This window comes from Pezoporus occidentalis, unplaced genomic scaffold (assembly GCF_034315485.1).
Source record: "Pezoporus occidentalis ecotype Australia unplaced genomic scaffold, CSIRO_AGI_Poc_V1 ctg159, whole genome shotgun sequence".
Classification (NCBI taxonomy): domain Eukaryota; kingdom Metazoa; phylum Chordata; class Aves; order Psittaciformes; family Psittacidae; genus Pezoporus; species Pezoporus occidentalis.
This window is the reverse complement of record NW_026913415.1, coordinates 2,726,623-2,742,333: the sequence shown is the minus strand read 5'-3', so window position 1 is coordinate 2,742,333 and position 15,711 is coordinate 2,726,623. Positions and strand designations below refer to the sequence as shown.

Here is a 15,711-nt window from a genome sequence, read left to right as displayed (position 1 = left end):
CCATAGTTCGGTTTGTATGCTGGCAGTTTTAGGTTGGTTGGGTCTGGCAATGCAGGCAGATCCTCAAGGCCAGTCAGTACTCATCTGTCGCAAGGAAGAAATCAGTTCTTTCAGTTCGACTGAGATAGAGCACCCACAGAAGTGGATAAACTGATTCAGAATTGCTTTGTGGGAAAACAGGAATAGAAGTACATCACAGAGCCCAGACTGGTTGTCCCCACTAACCATACTCCGTTTTGGATCTGTGTTGGCTTTCCTTCTCCTCTCTATATTAGGTTTTTGGAACTCCTTTTCTTTGTCTGCTTGCTGTTCTCACTTTTTATAAACCTCTTACTACTCACTTCTTTCACCTGTTTGATTAGGGTCTGAATTTATACTGAAATAAAATGAGGCCACAAGGCAGCCATGTAAGGTGCACAAAGGAGGGTAGGGGTTTGGAAACTGGTTCATTAGACAGCTCAGAGTCCTAGACTGGGCTAAAGCAACAGAGATGGCTCCACAGAGCAACAGGATGTACTTCAAAACCCACAGAGATGGAAGAGAATGAAGGTGTGCCTTTCCTATGGGGTTTGCTGGAGTGGACTTGTGCCAGGTTGATTTAATGAGCGAGAGCGCATCTGTTTATGTTGAAATGCATCTCAGCAGAGGAAAACCAAAAGGTTTCATTATTTTTCAGTGACATCAAAAACTTTGCTTTTTCAAGAGATTATGAAATATTGCAAAAATTGCAGATCACATTGTTTACCCTTTTTGTGCCTTCAGGGGATTATTTGCCCACTGATTCCCAGTGCCATGAGTCAGTGGTCTTTGTTTGGAATTATTTGTGGGGAAGATCCTGTGTTATAGTGGGATTTTGCAGTCTGTGAGTATTCATTCCAGGATGATTTTCCAGAGATGAGCAGGATTAGTTGTGTTGCTTGGATATAACAGGCAGCTGCTGAGCATTGATTAGTCTTTCAGTGAGTGCCTTTTCCCTGAAAGCCAAGGATTCGGGGTTTCTAGTGTTCAGAAAGTGGTGTTTCTATAGCAAGTACCATGGCCCAAGGTTGGATGTTTATTGTTTCTTCGGTAGTTTGATTCCTACTAGCTGTATATGCAAATACACAATTCTTCAGAAAGGCCTCAGCTCAGCCTTAGAGAACAAATAACATGAAGTTGTAAAAGACTAACTAAAAACCAGAAAGCTTTCAGCACAAAATCTGACTGTTGGGAAACCATGACTGATTAAAAGCTGGTGCTGTAAAGGTATCGCAAGTAATTAGACTCTTATCATATTAGAGATAAAGAGGCACTAGCTTTTTGCTTGGTTAAAATGAAGGGGACAAACATGCCAGCAGCTGGCAAATGCCAGCAGAACAGCTGCCAACAAAATTAAATAGCTACTCTCAGAGCATCTTCCTGCTGTCTCTATGCTTGTGATATAGCTACAAGCCTTAAAGGAATTTATTGCACTCTGTTAATTTTATGTTCTCTGTCACTGACTGTGACATTACAATGTTAAAGTATCCGTATTCAAGTGAAGTGCACATGAGCTCTTTTTGCTTTTTTCCTAGTATTTGAACAGGATTTACTAGTGGTAATGATCATGTATGTTTGTCTCTGTTTACATACACCACACCACTATGATTTGTCTGTGCACCAAATGTTACCCAGATGTTAAGACAGAAGAAAAGAGAAAGGCACGGGGGGAGAAACCCCGGTACCAACAGCAAGGCAAGGCTGGGGTTACACCCTGTCAAGAGAGCAAATTCAGCCTTGGTAATAGTTGGCTGAGAAAAGGAAGATGGGGAATGTCACAGTTTTGGTAAGTGGATTGGAGTCTGCTTATGTTTTAATAGTCTTATCACATTGCCAGAAATACTTGATTCTGCAGCTGTTGTGAAGTTCTGCTTTCCCACTAAGATTGATGAGACTGTTTGCGTGCAAGATCTGAGTTCTTGAATATTAGTTTTTTGCATTATTCTGAGTGTGCTTCAGTCAACCAAGCACTCAGGCATTCTGCTAGCTTTCAGCACTTGTGTTCCCATGGGATTAACCAGGTCTTCCAATGTGCTTAAAAGTTAGGCAGTGTGTCCAGGAAACGAGTTCTCAAATTGGGTAGAGTAAATCTGGGGTCTGAGTTGATAAAGAATTGTTTCATTAGCTATGGCTCATGAGTGCATTTAGATTTTCACTTTCAGAGGAAAAACCAAACAAGCAAAACCCAACAACAAACCAAACAGGACTTTCCTTGCCTTTTAAGTTAAAGGGAGGAGTCCATAGTAGTCTGGCAATTCACTCCTTGCAGTCCTTGGATGGAATGCAGCCTCTTAAGGAAGACCCTACTATTTCTGTTCTGTTAAGATGAAAAAGATCCTAAATGACAGAGCCAAAAGAAAATACTATATTTTCCATATAGATTTTTCATAACAAATTCATAATACTAGAAAAAACGGTTATATTAAGTTACATTTTTGTGAGCTTCAGACAGTTGAGCAGAAAGAAGATGATCTTCTATTATAATACTTCCATAAGCTGTGGCTTCTTTTACAGGCATTTTCCTTCATTCCACATACACACAACATTTCTCATTGTGCATAAATGCATTGCTTGCTGTGTACATTTTGAGTTTTCAGGGGGTTGATTGGGGGCATTACCTAGGAACAAAGGTGTGGATTTCACATACTAATGTAAAGGTAAATTTAAGTTTTCTTCCTTGCCAGTGTGTGTATTTAATATACTGTGAAATTTCTTTTCTAACCACTTTTCTTGCTTCTCAAAAAAAAAAGTAGTTACCAAGGAAAATGGTTTCGTAGAGGTCTAGGAATTAAGACCTAGCAGACACCTTCCTGAAACACCAGTGTGACCATGTCTTTTATACGGTGTGCTTTATCAGTGCTTCATCTGTGCTTTCATTTCTTGATAGTGACAGTCTAGCACTTTCTACACAGTGCATTTCAGAGATAAGAATTAGTGCTAGTGTAATCATGCCTAGAGGGAACTTCTGATCCTGGGTTGCTTAACACCAGTTTTCTCTAATCTGCATGCACCTTATGGTAGTACAGTGCATCTCTCATAAGCCATTTCTATTTCTGAAAAGTCCTTTCAGATCTATGCAGAATTGTCAGTTAAAAATCAATTATTGTTCTCCATATTGTAAGAACAAATATTAAAGGAGAACAGAAGAACAAATAGAACTGCAGAGTTAATGCAAAGGTGCATTTGGATACTACATGATATCAAAATGGTATTGGTGGCAGTTAATGAAAAAGAATATACTGCATTCATGCCTATTAGTGCTTTTGCACATAATTATTTCTGTGTGACCATGTGTGCTAATGGAGCCAAAGCAGTTCCAGAGTGCAGTACATGGGGAGTGTTTTGTACTAGCTGATATGTGAGGTGAGGTCAGTAGTTACATGTTTCCTTTCAGAACCTTGACTGAAGGAGAAGCTGTGTGTGGAGGATGCCTATCCACTGGAACCAGAAGGGTGTCTCTGTTTTAAGGTGCTAACATGTTCCTTCATGTTGCTAGTGGCTGAGGATAGCGTGCACTAGAACTGCCAAGGCAGTATCTCAGAACAGGCACACCAGATGATGGAAAAAGATTGTTTTAAGTAGTGAATGAGTGAAGGCCTTTGTGGAATGACTCAAACCAGAGAGGTTATAAATTACAGATTGGGTACAAGGTGTTCCTTCTTGGAAAGATTTCAATAAATATTTGGTCTTAAGAGATACAGCCAAAAGGCAGAAGCTTAATCTTCAGAGTTTTTATACAAGCCAGAGGTAGAGACTTTCTGTAATAGATTGATTAGTTTTGTGGCAGAGGAAGGAAGGAAGGGCTCTTTTAAAGACACCTTTTCCACCCCACTCCATCCTGTCTATCTCTTGTACAATCACTACCCCATCTCAAAGTGCAGAGTTGCTCTCCTTTGCTGTTAGCTAACCCTGGTGGGTCAGCTTCACCTCCTGCACTGCCTCCTTTTGGTTTCTTAACACTGTGGGTTGATTTGGCACAGTGAATCACCAGGAATAAATTGTGTATTAACTGTGCAAACGAAAGAGTGTTTAATGGTTGATAGTGTTCCACCTAATGTGGGCTGCAGTCAGGTGACAAATGTAGGCTGGCTCATAGAGACTGTGAGAATTCATATGGCTGGCTGGCTGTGTGAATTCCCACAATCCCTATGAGCCAGGAAGCCAGAAGCAAAGGACTTGGCCAAGTTTCCCTACAAAATGAGAGAGAAAACCTGCAGCATCACACAGTTCTTCATAAATTTCACTGCAGACAGTTAAAGTTGTTCAAACAATTGGGTGTCACCGAGGGACACTGTGAACTTCACAATTACATTTCTGTCTCAAAAATGGCTTAAAATTTTACCTTTACCTGGGTTTATTCCAACTTAAATTAACAGAAGTGTTCAGTCATTTACCTTTTATTAGTGCACTGGGCAGGCTTTTATGCAATAGCTTAGCTTTTCTCAGAAAACAAAAAACGTATTTCTGATATAAAAAACATATGTGTATGTTAAAGGACTTTCTAATGAAAAGCTTTCCAGTGAAGAAATGCTACAACATTCTTTGTCAAGAACAAAAACCCAAGCTGGCAGTAGCCTTTAACAGGAAGGTACTCACACTGATATTTGATGTTGGCTTTCAAATCGGTGTTCCAGAAATGCAGAATGCCTGTAGTTTGGTCCATCTACACTGGGTAGATTATTATTAATTTCTGTATCTGGTTGTGGCGTTTTCTTAGCTTTTGTGCAGGGTCTGCTTTTTTACTTTATTGAGTACACAATCAAATGCAAGATGTATTCATTTGACAGATATTTTTGATTGCTTAGGAAAAAATGATAAAATGTCATTGACAAGTAACACCAATGCTTTCTTTCATTTCAAACTATCATGCTGAACAGTCAGGGAGGTTTGACCAGTGAAGTCCAAATTTGCTTGGTTGAGACCCCTCTGGGTAGCAATTATGGCAATGGTAGTGGATGTAATCTCATGCTCAGTACAAACAGGGGGGGCAGGGAAAGCTAAACCTAGTTTGGAGTTGCCGCTAGTGAAGACTGGCGAATGGGCAGTAATTGTGTAGCACCTGGGTCTCCAGACATACTTCCTTGGGGTGTCCAGTTCCTCAGGGCACCAAGGAAAAGCTGCCTTACCTGGCTTTTGTCACTTGAGTGCTGCTGTGGGGATTCTTGTTACCAGTGATAATGCTGGTGCATAGGTTTCAGACCTTCCATAGAGAACAAGCATTTTTAATGCTTAAGCCTCAGTTGTGCCCCAGTTTGTGCTGAAGAGTGCACCTCTCAGATGGGGAGCTGGTTCATTCCACCCTCACACTCTCCTTTCCTACAGTGTGTTTGCTCTAGCTGAGAGCAAAGATGCTAATCATCATGGCATTGTCTGTGAGGAGACCTAGGGGTAGCACCAGCAACCATTACTGCATCAGATGTCTGCTGAACAGACTTCCAGCCCTTGCTGACTTGTGCTGATTCACGCCAGCAGACTGAAAATGAAAACATTTGTGCTAGCTTCCAGCCCTTGGAACTGCTCAGACCCCTTAATATGAAGTAGCACAGTCTGATTTGAAACACTACAGTGAGGAATTAAGAAAGCAGAAAGGAAAACCCTTTTTATGTTCCCTCAGCAGCCCCACATTAAATCATACTTAGAGTATTGAGACAGTGTTTGTTTTCTTTGTGCAGATATGCCTTAGAATTTCACTGGAAATACCTTTGTGCTCACCTGTCCAAAGGGAGAAAGATTTTCACCATCAGTTACTGTAAAGATGTTAAGTGTTCAACCATCCTTTAGTTGCTTTTTGACCTAGCACTTCATAAATGCTGCTTAAGCATAGTAGAAAATGAGCCAGATTTCTCTATGCTGTCAGCGGGGCTGCTGTGGGAAGGGTAGTATCCCAAGCTTTGAAGTAGGCACTGTTTTTTCTCATTCATTTCCAGATGGCTGCCTGCTGTGGAACTTGCTGGGGTGGACCCCAGGTTAACCAATGTGGCTGAACTTACGGGCTCATAAGTAACTTGTACTTACTCATTTTGTGCAGCTTCTCAGTGGGGAGTGAGGGAGGTGCTTACAGAGGAGCTGGGATGCTTTTGTCCCAAAGCGTTCTGCTCAGGGCCTGAGCTGAAGCTGCAGAAGTGCCTTGGTTGTACAGCAGGAGGTGTACTTACACTCTGTGCTTACATCACATTGCGCTTGCAAATTTGGAGACAGAGGGATTTGAGGAGCTGCTCTTGCTCATCTCTTCCTCCACAAATAGGTTAATAAGAAAATTGCTGTGAGCCTTATTCCTATGCTGCATTTGTAAAATGCTTTGAAAGTAAAATGTCCTTAGGACTGCAGACCAGCAGCTTTAGCATTTCTTGGTGTCTATGCAGAGTCCTGTAATGTTTTGCAGAGGAAAGAGCGTGCTGCATTTTCTCTTCTGGCCTGTGACTGCCTTTCTCAGCCAGACTTGGCCAGTGCGTCAGGGACACCATTTCTGAGTCAGCAGTGGCTGGGTCACTGTCCTGCTCATTGACAGTATGAGGCTGGGCTCTGAAAGCACCGTATTTCCCACAGGAATGTCTCCCTCTGCCAAACAGGATTAAGTGCTGTTATCAAGGTTTAGAATGCCAAGACAGAGCTCAGCGCAACCATCCCGGGCCAAGTGAGGCAATTGGGCTCATGGCGTTTGGCAAAACCAGGCATGGGAACAGTACTGAAAAATCTAGTGTTGTTCTACAATTAGTTAGTGCTGGTATGTTTGGCTTAATATATTTGTATTTGGAATGAAGAGGAGATACATGTGTTCATCACAGTCATTTTTTTCTGCACAGTTCTTGGCACAATCCCCGCTCACACATAGACCTGCAGAGCTCTCTGTCATTAGCACTGTTCTCTAATGGAGAAAGTAGCATTTTGATCTGCACATAGCTGCATTTGGACTCTTCATGTCTGTAGTGTCTGTCAAAATCTGACCTTGATACTGCTCTTGGCAGAAAACATCCCATCATGTGAATTCAATTTCAATCTTTAATTGGCTGACTCCTTTTTTTATTTTGATCTTCTGACAGTCAGGTAAAAACTGAGGAAAAGTGCCATTGGATTTGTAAATGGGAATTCACCATTGGTTCATTCTGCGTTATTTCTCTTTTTTAGCTACTGGCTGTTGTGCTTCATAGTGGAGGATCAGAGAGAGATTTATCTCTCCCTTGTCCTAACCGTTTTTCAATAAGACAACAGCCCTGTAGTCCAGAGAGGGAGAATTAGAACCTGTGCTCTTTAGATTGATGAAATGTCAGTATCTTTAGGCATTGAGAGGGAGCAGTGCCTCTTTTCTTTTTGTAGAAAATAGTAAGCACAGGCTTATCAAAGGTGACAAGAAAAGAGAATCTTTCCACCTTCCAACTGAGGAGGCCCAGCAGTGGATCTTACATAGGCTTGGGTCAGAGGTTGGGCTATGGAGGGTTGGCAATCTAAATCTCACCAGTCTAAAAGCAAAACTTTAGGAGGATGGAAGGATTGCTGCAGATCTGAATTGGAACTTTTTAATGCAAGTTTCATTGAGCAGGACAGTGGTTGGGAAGCAGTACCTGCTTTCATAATACAGAAGTGCAGCTATTTCTAGATCCTCATTATTATTCAGAAGAAAAGCATAATGCTTATGTAAGACAAAAATACGATCCTATAGATAGATGTAGGACTAAACATTTGTCTAAAATTACAATAACAGTCATCATCTTCCCCCCCCCCCAATCTATTTTACTAGACTATTTTGAGGATTGTGGTCCTTGGCATATGGGATTACATTGAAAACAAAGTAGAGGTAAGCACTCTTACTCTTTGTACTCTTTTCCAGGCAGTCACAGTAAGAATATTAAGCACTGCTTTGGGTGGGTTTTTTATAGACCTGATGTAATACAGCGTCTTTTAAGTCAGATAAATAAGCTTATTCTTCTCATTCTATGTATGTGTATATAGCTGTATGATGCAGTACCTTTTTCTGTGAGAGACGCAGAGTGTGACTTTCTGGAATATTTTATGAAGGGAAGGTTCTGTCATTTCTTCTCTTTGGGACTCTGTTTTCTTGTTAGAGCTATGCTAGTTTAACTTGATATCTCTACCCTGAGATAATGAACAGTACAGGTTATATGACTTGTTATGTCATTGTTATCGTTATGTGACTTGTGTAACCCCATTCCCATCATCAGGTTGAAATTAGAACCAAATTACAAATACTGTGTAGTTTTGTGATAAAAAATACTGGTTTGGCAAAACGCTCCATTTTCTTGTGAAATCATTTTTTAGTTAAATTGAATTCTGACAAATACCATAATTTATACCTCAAATTAAGAAATGAGGTAGAGTGTGCAGGCTGTTGCAGAGGCAGATAAAGAAATGCATGTGTTTAAATAACTCAATCTAAATCTGAGCGAAAGTGTGGAGATCAGGAAAACTAAAAGCTCTTTGTTGAGTCTGATAAACTAATACTACACAGGGTGCACCCAAAGAAAATGTGGGTTTTCTCAGAGCTGAAGTGAGTCTAGGAACCTGCACATTTTTGTAATAAAGTTGTAAACTTTTTAACTTTTTTGGCTAGAAAATTTACATGAAACTGAAGTTATTGATTGAGAGACTCTTATTATGGAGGCTAAATGCAGCAGTTTCTGATAAATAATTTTGCTGATTTGGAACAGAGCAATGTCCTTTACTGCGCATCATATGGTCCTAGTAAAAAGTGTTTCTTTTCAGTACACTGAATTGTTATGCACAATTCTGAATATATAGTGCTTATCCAATCTGATGTCTTGCCTCCTTATGCAAACCATTAATCACTGCTCTTTGGCAGCAGGGAAGGGTCTCAGTAGGAATGAAAATGTGGTATTCTGTTCTACCCTGCTAGGCGAGTGTAGGACAGACACAACACTATTGCCAGTTTGCTCTGAAATGTCTTTACTCATGCATTTCTAAAACGTTGCACAGTTGCCTTTTCTGATCTAATCCCAATGCAACCAATGTCATACAAATCATTCTGAATAGTTCCAGTTGTCAAAACCCTTGAAAACCTAGCTGCCCAATAAAGGTGAGAGCAAGGAGTCTGTCTGTCTTGATGCATAGCCATTGCCACACACATTGCATAGTCAGGATGTGGCCAAGAGCCATCAAGTCTCTTTGCTCCATCTTTTTCTGCTTGTCCTCTTGATCTCTTCATTTAGACAGTATGATCTATTGGCACGGACCGTATCCTTTTTTGGGGATGACATTATGCTAAGTAACAGGTAATAAGTACCAATGATAATAAAACTCTTTGGCTGTAATAGCATTTAGGCTATCACTTCTGCTTGGAAATTTTGGCCAGTATTTCCAAATACCTTTTTCTCTCCCTGTCCTCCTACCACAGTTTGTGTCTCCTCACATCATAAAATGCACTAAGGAATTCTGTTGTGCTGCCTAAAAAGGATGTAGCCTTTCTGTGGCTTGGCTACTTCTCGTATCCCTTTCAAACATATACCATAATTACATTTCTTTTGGGCAAAGTGAGCCCGAGGCAGGAATGGCAGGGCTATGATCTCTAGGAGAGCTTTGAAAAAATTGATTTCTCTCTAGGTGTTTGATGGTGCTGTCATAATCTTGTCCTTGGCACCAATGGTGGCCTCAACAGTGGCTAATGGCCCCAGCAGCCCATGGGATGCTATCAGCCTTATTATCACACTACGAATCTGGAGAGTGAAGAGGATCATCGATGGTAAGTGGTGATTCAGTTTGGGGCTCCAAGAATTACCTGGCAGGCTGAGGAAACAAAAAAGACATTTTAAAACCATGTAAATATTGTTTGTCACCACTGTTTCTATCATTCTCCTTCCTCTTATTTTTAAGAAGATGGAACAGAAGAGGGTTATGATTCCTATGGATGCAAGTAGGTCTCCAGTTCATGGCTGTTCCCTAGGAGTCTTTATAATTGATTAGTTTATCTTTCTGTTGAGCACCTTCACATCCCCTATCCTGTAAAGCAAATGCTCTGATCTGCTTCCTCTCTCCTGCCACCAGATATCATTCCTGATTCTGCAAAATAATTGCTTCCAATCTGCCTTTCTGAATACTTGCTGCACCCTCGCCATTCGCTACAGCTAGCTCTGTCTTGGGGCTTTCTTTTCCATGTTCTCATCTGTAATACTATTTTTATGTCAAATTCCAGGAGCATATTCTTACCATGGGGGTTCCATGCTGAAGGTGCTCTCTGCAATGGTGGTGCTCTGCAGCATAATACTGAAGCATGTATTGGTGTTGTTTTGTACAGACCTTGGTGGGGGGAGCACCAGGGTAGATAAGAAAGCCCCAGAAGTGAGGGTTCTGGAGAGCAGAACCACTGACTGTTCAGCAGTTTGAGGCATTTGTTTTTACAGGGAAGAGAAGTGGAAGAGGAATTAATGAAGGGTCATTTTGCTCATGGAGAAAGATCAGAGTCAATTCGTTATTTTGAGTTTAGATGCCCAGGAAACCCTGTATTCAGAGTTGTGGAAGGGTCGTAGCCCTCTGAAGTGTACAAGAGAAATTGAGGATCTCGTGCAGCTTCAGAAAACATCAAGAGTTGCAGTATGCATTGAACATCTTTGCTGGTCAGTCAGAGTTTGCCATAGTTATGACAGGAGCAGAATTTCCAGGGGCTTTCAGAAGAGTTGTTAAAAACTGGGCTGTAGCTTGAAAACCAATAGAAGATAAATGCCTTTTTGTTTTTAAAATACCCTTCTTAGTCTGCTGTTTCCATTAAGGACTTATTTCTTACCACAAAGTCTAGGAATTAAATGCTTAGGGCTCTGGAATAGTTCTTTTCCTAAGGGAGCCATGCTGTTCAGGTTTAGAGGTGATGGGTGTAGCTCTAAGCAGAAAATCCTCCTAGCTAGCAATTCAGGAAATCTGGGGTAAACACTGGAAAAGATCTGTATGAGTGCAGCAGAAGCTAGGAAGAGCATGCAGAGGATGCATTTCAGCTCAGCTGGGGAAATAGAGGTCTCACCCAACAAGACCTAGGTGCTGCTGACCTGCATTTCATGTGTTGGAAATCCTTCCCCAGAGGAAATACTCTAGTGCTATTTCTATAAGAAATACTCTAGATCCAAGTGAAAGGGGTGACATTCATTGGCCTGTAAAGGGTTTTTCTCTGATTAAGAAAAAAAAAAAGACAGCTGGGTTACTTTAATGCTTATTTGTGTTTTCCAGCCTATGTCCTTCCAGTGAAAGTGGAGATGGAGATGATGATTCAGCAATATGAGAAAGCAAAGGTTATTCAAGATGAGCAGCTGGAAAGACTAACCCAGATCTGCCAAGAACAAGGGGTAAAATTCAGTTATGTCTTTATTTGCATATAGCTTGTCATGGCAAATCAAACAGTACATGTACTTTGCTGCAAGCTAAGGTTTGAGAAGTATCACTAGGACATCTGTTGTAAGGTGACAGGTCTCTGTTAAGCATTAGTTGCAGCCTGGATATTGTCAGCATGCTATTTGTCAGAAAGCAGTTGTCTCCCTCTGCTTGTATGTTTTTTTTAAGGTGAATATAACAAATGTGAGGAAGAGAAAAGGAATTCTTCAGGATGTAACTTACTGAATGAGTACAAATAACTTGTCGTAATACTAAGAACATGAAAAAGTCATTGCCTTTATTGGAAACTGCAAGAATATTAAGGCCTTATTCCCAGGAAAGGTATATGCAGTTGAAAGCTAATGAATCTCCCTGCTTTCAATGCAGAAGGCAGCTTCCCTGTAGGTCAGTCAGAGGCTATTTTGGCAGACCTGGAATGTTGCAGTAGAAGCTTCCAGTTCCTGGAAGCAAGTCAAGATTTAAGACTTTTCCCAGGCCCCCAAATATTCAGTGATTAAGTCTTGAGGTAAGGGAAGGTGAAGCTTAAAATATGTCAAAAGAATATATATACATGAAGAAAGTGTAAAACCACTGCTAGGGCAACGAGCTAGGAGTTTTTGCAGTTTGTCTCATGCAAATGAGTTCTTGAATAACCTGCTTTAAAGTAGAAACCAGGAACGTATGTTGAGGCCCAGGCTAAGCGAGCGTTCGGATGACCTTCAAACCACAACAGAATGACCCTCCAACTGACTTCTTGTTTCAGCTGTAAGGGTAACTATGAGGTGTCCAAATAAATCTTGACGATTTCTAACTTCAACTCCCACTCCCCACTTGTGGTAGGTGCTTTCCAAATACAAAATGAGGAGATCTCAAGGTATGAATAGCTCAATCAGTCAAAAGGTTGAAAGGCCTGAGCAGACAGCAGGAGAGGCAACTTTTCCCAGAATAAGACCAACTGCTCAAAAGGTGCCTAATCTGAAGCAGGGATTTAGGTGCCCATATTTTACTAAGGAACCTAAATTACTTGTGAAACCATCACTATTTAAGTCCCCACATGGCTTTTTGAGTTTAGTTCCAGGTCTTCTGGGTCTCAACCTAGAATTCTGCAATGAACTCTTGGTGGTGTTAGGTTCCCTTGTCTGTGTAATGAATCTAGCATACCTCTTGGCAGTGTGCGTGTCATTTCACACTGATTTTGAGTCTCTCATATTAAACATAACAAATTTCTAAAGCTTGTGCTTGACTTCTGCCAAAAATCAGTTGCTTCCAACTATGTATCTTCAGTGGCAAAACTGCAGTCCTCTTCACACAACTTTACACAATTACATTAAGTGATTCATGGTTCTCTCATGGTTGTGAACAGGGAATTGGTATATATCCAATTTGATGGGGGAGATGTTATCCTTTGGTCAAATGCACTAGGCAGATCGGCGATGTCTTGAGTCCTGTGGCAGTATTTTGCCTGTCAGACCATGCTATTAGGCTGAAGTTCTTGACAGTCATCAGTTTGAAAGCATTCATGTTTAGGAAGTGTATTATGCAGCCAGATAACGCTCACAATCTCTGAACAATTTTTGGTGTTACTTCATGGTCTTCGAGTAAAGGTGGGCTCATCCCAGAGGGGGTTCAGGAGCAACTTTTGCTGCTCTTCATTCTGACCCATGTACTCCTTGTCTGCATGCCTGCCTTGCAAGATGTCTGAGCATAGTAGCCCTAATCAGAACTCTGTTAGTTACAGCATAATTGTATATCAAGCACAAAGAAGTGCTGTACTGGTAAATGAGTGAATCTGTGAAAACAGAGCAGGTTCTCTCCTAGCTTTCAAATGTCATCAGCTATGGGGGAAAATGGACTATAGAAAAATGACAGCATGCTAATCCCTCTTATTCTGCTGTCCTGACTTCCCACCAAACAAATGTCTCAGCTGTGTAATATGAGGTAAATGCACTAATTTGCTACAGTTAGCAATGTAAGACATTGATACAGGTACTGCAACTTCCCTTTGTAAATTATTAGCTTCTTAATTCAGTCAAGAATTTTAAGCATTATAATATTCACGTTAACATTGTGTACAGTATCTGGTGGGAAAAATGTCTCCTAATGGCATTTAATGTCTAAAATCCTGCCAGGTTTTTGCTTTTTCATTTGGTGATCTTTCCTGACCTTTTTAGAGGATTGCTCATTCACAGAATTGAAGTGAGCATCTCTGTGGTTTTGAGTGGAGCTTTGCCTACAATAGTCTGGCTGTTCTCAAGTCTGGATCACTGGCAGGCAGGCATTCCAGTTTGCCTTGTTTGTATGGTGCCACCTCTGACATGGGCAGATAGGATAGCTGGGAGCTACAGGGGTTGACCGCTTGCCTCAGACCCCAGTGCCAGCCCAAATAGGGAGAATGGGCAAGCCATCATATTTGCCTCCATCCCAGCAGTGGATGTAGATGCAGCCTCAGGATGAATCAGTATTTTTGTGACCACACTGATGATTTGCATTTATTTAGTAATTATAGAGAAGGCTGAAAACATTCCTGTTAGAAAGATTTCCCACCGCTTCCTTTTCTGAGATCCTGTGTTCATTTCTGACTGCTTTGTTTCTTGTCAGGCAATTGGGATTGAAATTCTCAAGGTCTGGCATCTTCTGCAGATGAAATGATTTTGAAAGTTTCAGACAAAATATTCCTTATTTATGAAGAGGAAATGGGGAAAAAATAATCTGTTTTGTTCAGCATTGAAAACAAAATAACTGGGGACCAGCTCTGTGAGAAGTCCCGTGCCCGCCTGTGTGAAGCTGATACTTAACACAAAAGTAGAGTTACTGCTTTAAAAATACCAAAAGCAGGGAAGAAGCAACCTCCCTTCATCTTACTTTTTGAATGCTGTTTCTTTTGTCAGTTGTATATTTTTTGGCCAGTGGTATCACAACTATAAAGTACATTTCCATTCCTGAATGACATTGGAGACGTACTTCTGCAAACGTGCAAACTCTTTCCAGATGTTGATTTTTGGCTAGCTATACATTTGAAAACCAGAATGTATTTCATAAATTATAGTTGCATGGACCACCGCTTTGTTCTATGTAGTACCCCCTGAAACTGAATAGTTTGCTTTTTATTTATTCTCCATTGGCCAAGAAAGAAGTTGTTAAAAGGGAGTGGAGCATGAGGGCGGTCAAGGCAGAAAACACTGCAAGGGCCGAGATGCCTGCACAGGACTTCCCAAAACATGAGAAGCATCAACAGTGACAGTAATGGAGATTTCTAGCAATGGGTAAAGGTAAAGAGGTCTCACAACAATTACCATCAAAATTATTAACAGAGTGTATTGCTGATGCTATTGTTTTATCAGATTAAGTTGAACTGCAACACAAAATTCTGAAGTTCTGTTAACAATGCAGACTCCAACAAGGGAAAGATTGCTTTTTTCCGCTGGAGTCACCTGTAAAGGAATTCCGATTTCTGATAATAGATATTATTATCCTATTATTAATATACATATATAATAGAAATTATACTTGCATGATCTTTTCTGCTTAACTTTCACAAGATCATTCAGCCAAGCACAGAGCAGGCAAGACTGTATGTTCAGCCTTATCACAAGAGCTCCTTTTCTGTCAGCTCCTATAGAATTGGGGTTTTCATCATTCTCAAAGCTGCAACAACTATGGGAGCTATAATTTCTTTTTTATCTTGGAATATAATTTGTACAACAGCTGCTAGTTTAATGACAGGCCTATTTAGCTGGTAAAATTACCTATTGGAGAAATAACTTATGTTATCCTTTTGCAATAATTTTAATTTATTTCCAACTACCAGTCATTTTCTTGGGCAATGGAAGGCAGCCAAGGTCATTCTGTGTTTCACTCTGCCAGTAAATCATTAGTTTGCAACTGTCTCCTGATTTTTATTGTTATCAACAATGTCTAAACTAATGGAAATAAACATTGGATTGTATCCCAGTGGCAGATGAATTTTAGGGCAGGGCATTGTGTACAGACAGCACTAATAGAATTGAGCAAAGTTATTGCTCCTGCATTAGACACGAGTAAGCTTCTGGATAAAATGTTCATTGATCTCTCTGAAACTATGTCAGTCATACTCTGTTGCTAGACCATTACAGGCAAGTACTGTATGATTCACTGCTAAGTCCCTTTTTGAGTCTTACATGAATGTTGTACAGTACCAGATGGGTGGGTAGTGTGTAAACTGAGATGTTACCTGGAGCTCTGGGTAGGTCTTGGTCAGTTTACCTGCTTATAAACAATCACCTGATGCATTCTTTGAGCGAGGAATTGTACAGTGTGCCCCATAGTTCTTTCTGCTTTGTTTCCTGCCAAAGTATTGCGAAGTTTGTGCTACAAGAGGACCCGTAGCAC

The 15,711-nt window shown here is 40.7% G+C and overlaps 1 protein-coding gene across 4 annotated transcripts in view; it reads left to right on the top strand.

Moving 5' to 3' along the window:
- Positions 1-15,711, top strand: part of TMEM266 (transmembrane protein 266) — an 86,854-nt gene that overhangs the window by 45,943 nt on the left and 25,200 nt on the right. For 3 of the 4 annotated variants that reach the window (XM_062612244.1, XM_062612242.1, XM_062612243.1), the window contains exons 7-9: positions 7,754-7,810; positions 9,592-9,730; positions 11,203-11,318. In XM_062612244.1, coding sequence (XP_062468228.1) covers positions 7,754-7,810; positions 9,592-9,730; positions 11,203-11,318 — 312 coding nt within the window. The remainder of the gene's footprint in view (positions 1-7,753; positions 7,811-9,591; positions 9,731-11,202; positions 11,319-15,711) is intronic. The other variant, XM_062612245.1, reaches the window with a different exon arrangement.